The 5,312-nt window shown below is 34.5% G+C and overlaps 1 protein-coding gene across 1 annotated transcript; it reads right to left on the reverse strand.

Annotated features, from left to right (window-relative positions):
* Nucleotides 1–1,210: 1,210 nt before the first annotated feature.
* LOC124846309 (uncharacterized) lies at nucleotides 1,211–4,674 on the reverse strand. The gene is made up of 2 exons (XM_047323543.2): nucleotides 4,111–4,674; nucleotides 1,211–1,678 (listed from the first exon to the last, which is right to left on the reverse strand). The coding sequence occupies exons 1-2, from the start codon at nucleotides 4,539–4,541 to the stop codon at nucleotides 1,423–1,425; spliced, it is 687 nt and encodes a 228-aa protein (XP_047179499.2). The 5' UTR covers nucleotides 4,542–4,674; the 3' UTR covers nucleotides 1,211–1,422.
* Nucleotides 4,675–5,312: the final 638 nt, after the last annotated feature.

Below are 5,312 nucleotides of genomic sequence, written 5' to 3' on the forward strand. Positions count from 1 at the left end.
GTTGCTACCAGAGTCGATGAAGTCAAAGATGAAATTTTGAGGATTTTCACAAAATTGGGCTAAAAGAATCCAAGAAGAGTGGAAAAGTCATTGGAGGAGGAGTTGCTGGATTCAATATTATTCAGAGTTTATGAATCAATAATAGATTTTTTGAGGGTGGTATTTGTTGGGGCAGAGGGAACACCTTATCAAGATGGCCTATTCCTTATTGATGTTTTCTTCCCAAGTAGTTATCCTATTGTACCGCCGGAAGTCCACTACCACTCTGGTAGGCTTTGGCTCAACCCAAATTTATATAGTTTGGGCAAAGTTTGCCTTAGTGTATCTAACATCGGGTCTGGCCATGAGAATGAGAAGGAGTAACTAGGTCTTTCAACAATTTTACAAGTTCGGGTCTCTATACAAGGTCTAATCTTGAATTCAAAACCATACTATAATGAGCCTGGATTTGCCCATCTAATGGGTTCTAAAGAGGGTAAATTTTTTAGTCGTGCAAGAAGCCAATGGTTTTCCAGGTCTTTTGGTTAGAAGCAGTTCTTATCATTAATGGAATAGAAGAAGTCAAACAATTCTCTCATCGACCACCACCCATGCTTCCAGATTTGAATTTGCAGGCAATAGCCAGTGAGTTCCCTTCCTATGATAACATGCTAATGAAGATAAGCATGAGATCAAGCTTCACTGTTCCAACCTTGAGGACAAGGTTGTTCTGCAGCAGTGTGTAATGATAAGATATAATGTGTATGATAGGAGGAAACAGATTAAAAGTTTAGTTGTTAGTTGCGTTGTTAGGTTGAGTGAGACTTTCTTTATATAGTGGGGGGTCTTTGTAGGCAGAGGGAGGTTTTTGGATGTTTAGAGAATTGTTGATAGGATCATTACCATGCTGTGTGAAGGGAAATTTGTCCCTTGGAAGCTTTCTTGCTATTCTGGGGGCCTAGAATCCACAATACCAGATCTTTTCGGTGAACTTTGGTGTTTTACAGTAGTGTTCTTGGGTTCCTCTACCTTGGAACCTAACACATTCCTATATACAAATCAACAACTCTACGCAGGATTAAGTGAGTTAGGCATGACATGATCTCCAGAATAAAAATTTTAGGATTAACATTCCCAATCCATGCAATAGCTTCAAAAGCATATACAAATTTCTTACTTGAAGAACAAGCAAAAATTATGGTTTTTATGAGAAGAACAAACAACAGTTGAGTATGCTGTGATGCTGCTCATCGAATAGGACTAAAAGATAAACAAGGACAGAAAATTTTACAAACATACTTGTGTAGAATCCTTGATTTTTTTGCACTAAATGCTTCAGTATTTAAACATAATCCTATTTTTCAGAATCGAGAATATGCATTCTATACACAGAAAAATCTTTAGGAATTTGATATTATATTTTCTATAATCTGGTTTACTTTCTTATTCAGTCTCAACTTTGAGAGCAGTTTCCTTCAATGCAAGCTTTCGTTTCTTTTGAATTTGGTGGACAAATTCAGAAACTAGTACATGAAACTTCGGTGTAGGCTTACGATTATTAGGGATAGGATTCCCTAACCCAGCCCTTCTTAATGCACGAGATAAACACCTTTCACCAAATTGATGATGAGTTGGGCATGCAGCAGGAACCACAGATTTCAATACTGGCTTATTACAAAATGAAGGCCCTGTTGGCAAACTGAAAAAAAGCCAAGAACTCCGTGAGTAAGGTTGTCTGCTCCAGATATTACAAAGTATTGCAAATGAAAAATGTCCGAAATCTCGTGTGGCAAATAAATATGGTCAAATAATTAAATGAAGTGAGATGACCCTAACAACTTTTACTTATTTATTGACGGAAGTGATATATAGCCAAACAAAATGAAGTCACGTCTGCATCTGCCTGATAAAGTATGTCTGTAGGTTTCAAATCAAGTATTGAGATCTAAAATGAGGAAAGAGGAAAGAGAAATAAAATATTATACTACAAGTTTTAAGGCATCAATCTTCCCCAATAGATAATGGTTAGTATTTCTAAACATCCTTATTGATGAGAACTATGAATTCTTAAGATTCTTAGCCTAGATTATTTTATAATGGTTAGTATTTCTACATGTCTTTATTGATGAGAACTATAAATTCTGAAGATTCTTAGCCTAGATTATTCAAACATAAAGGTTTACAGCACAAGGAAAGAGACAGAAAGATTGATTTACCAATTGTAGGTACGGAGACCAGTATTCATTACAGAGCTCGCATTCAATAGTATAATCTAGCAAAATAGGCTAAGAGATCTAAAATTTTACAAGAAAGATCTTACATATCGAACCTAAAATTGATATATTGCAACATGATTTATATAGGTTCAGTGAGTACTGAATTATCACTATTTAGCAAGCTAATATGACATGCAAATAGCCAGAAATTACAAAGTTCTACATATGTGTTGGAAGTTCTGAAAAACGCATTCCTGTAAGTAATGTAACATACCAATTCCTAAAAGAGATGCTGACTGGTAAAGGGAAATAAGCTGAATACTATCAAGAATTTGAATCAAACTACTCTTTTAGACAAAACATGTGTCAAGTCTGAACCTTTGAACTTAGAAATGAGTTCATTTTCACAAGAGGAGTTTAGCTTTCATTTGACACCATGAGTCACAAGGTAAATAAGAGTGAGTAACAAAATTATCGAAGCATTACAGATTTGCAAACAGGTTGAACTAGTAAGTAATGTGTTAGATTACAGTTTTCAATTTTCGGAATCCTAGACTTCTATTGCATATTATGTGGATTCACTTTTTTCGTTCTTTTAGCTTATAAACTCAAGAGAAATGTTTGAGGTAGCCCATAAATGAATTAATATCATAGATATAGATTATGTGGGAGCCTCTAAAGAGCAGAGGTTGAAACACAAATTAATGGTTGTTATTTCTCTTAAAAAATCAATTAGAAAATATATTTATCCGAAACTAAACAGAAGTATAGAAACACAGATTATTTTTTTTACTGTACAACATCGACAAAAAGGTTTGAATCTAGAATGTTGTTCAACTACCCTACCCAAACCCCCACTACTAAGGGTGTATTTGGATTTCAATTGGAACACCCAAACCAACTTTTAGTTTTCATTGAACATTGTACAAACATGTATCACTTTTTTTCGAAATAGAGTTAAAAGCCAAATTCATCTTTCAACTCCAATTGAGTTCACCTTAACTTAATTTCCTGACTAAAATCCAAACACACTAAGGGCATGTTTGTTTTCAGTTTAAACAGTTCAAACTCCAATTGAACTCCACTAAACAAGAAACTAGGTTTTAATTCAATTGAGGTTTGGGTTGTTCTAATAGGAAAAAAAAAATCCCCAAGTGTGTGTTTGTTTTAGGTAAAACACACATTCCAAAGCTCCATTCAAGTGAAAGCTTCTCTCATGAAGGATTCATGTTCAAGGCAACGGAATGATGTTTCAAACACACCATAAGGATATGTTTGCTTTTACATTCACAATGCAAAAAAGACACATACTTCAGTGTGTGATTGTTTCAGTAAATTCTAACTTTCCAATTCTCCTAGAACCCAATCCTCCTCTCATATTAGATTGGCATTCAACATGACCGAAGCCAAATCAAACACAGTCTCACTTTGGGTGCTTCAAAAGTTGTGTAATCAATAAACCCACACTAAGCCAACCTAGTGGATACCGAAGCTAAAACATAGCAAATGGTAAACTGAAGCACAGCAAAGTGATCAATTTTCCACGGCCAAACAACTAACTTGTAGAAAAACAATTCATTGAAAAAATTAGACAATAAAACGACAACCTCACTTCTTCTTCCACTAACCTCAGACCCTAGAACCACCCTATTCATATAATCAATCAAACTAAGCTATACATAGTCAATCATTCAATTAGTCTCAAACACGAGTTCTATTAATTAAAGTAGAATACAAATAAAGGTTCCAAAACGAAATAACATTCCAAATAAAAAAAAAGGACATTAAAGTGTATTTTTATTATATATTTAATTTTAATTTCACTTTTCACATTATTTTCCATTTTCAATTCAATATCCAAAGATATAGTTTCAATTTGAAATAATAAAAAATCACAGTAGAAAGAAGAACTCACTTCTTGGCAACAGCTCTGCATCCCTGATAAAGCTTCTGTTTGGAATCGGACAGTATATGCGCGTGACAGTATTTCGTCATAGCCATGGCCTTAGTCTTGCAGCCGCTAAAACGACACCGCATGATATCGTCGCCGCCACCGACGCCAGTGATGACGCCGTTTGGATTGTTATTCTCACCCTCGTTGTGACCCTCCTTGAAAGGGCTCTTCCCGTAGGTCCAGCTGTAGTCTCTGTACTTGGACCTCAGCTCCTCCATTAGGGCCCAATAGTGGGTCCGGTAGCACCGCGTCAGCTGCCTCACTCGCCGGAGCCGCCGCTGGAGAACCTCCTTCCGCGTCAGAAACCGCGACTTCGCCAGCGCTGCGTCCTCGCCAGCCCCGTCGACAGTCACCGGGCGCGACGGAGATGAGGCGGAACCCAACTCGTCCATGGATGCTGATTCAGTCACTAACTCTGACAAGCAATACAAATGACACCGGTTTCTCGGTGGAACTTGAAGAGTTCGTTACGGTTTTTTTTGTTTGATTTTGAAAGTTGAGAGAAACAAACAACTTTTAACTTATCCCTGCCAGTGCCAGCTATCAATGCATTAAACTTTTATTTGAAAAAAATGTAAAATTATTCAGAACGTTTTTTTAACTCCATTATAGAAGCACTTGTTTTTCACAAAGACAGAAAGATATTCATTAACGTTCTTGGAAATAATTTAAAATATTTTTCAATCAAGTTAATAATTTAATTAAAATATTATTTATAGTATATAGTATGGTTATTTAATTATACTTTGAAATGAAAGTTATAAGTTTTTCAATATTTCTTTTAAATTTGTAATTAAGGTAATTATAATTTATTTTGATATATAATATAAACTTTGAATTTAATGATTACCTACTATCTATACAGCAGTTAAGTAAGTTACACCTCTCTGATTATTTATTACCCCATATTATATTTTTTTTAACGTTTCTTTCAACTTTCTTTTCAACCTATTTTCAGTACCCAATTATATAATAAAAATAACTTTAATTGTACTTTTAATCTCATAAATTAAATTTATTTATTTTTTACGCTCTTTAAATTTAAATTTACTTTTAGTTCTGAATTTTGAAAACTATTTACTTGATACTTTTCTTAGATATAATTTGTAGCGAATTTTAATAAATTTTGAAATATGTAAGTCTACATAGATAATGTGATTTTT

This window comes from Vigna umbellata, chromosome 4 (assembly GCF_029865625.1).
Source record: "Vigna umbellata cultivar VRB3 chromosome 4, Vumbellata_1.0, whole genome shotgun sequence".
Taxonomy (NCBI): domain Eukaryota; kingdom Viridiplantae; phylum Streptophyta; class Magnoliopsida; order Fabales; family Fabaceae; genus Vigna; species Vigna umbellata.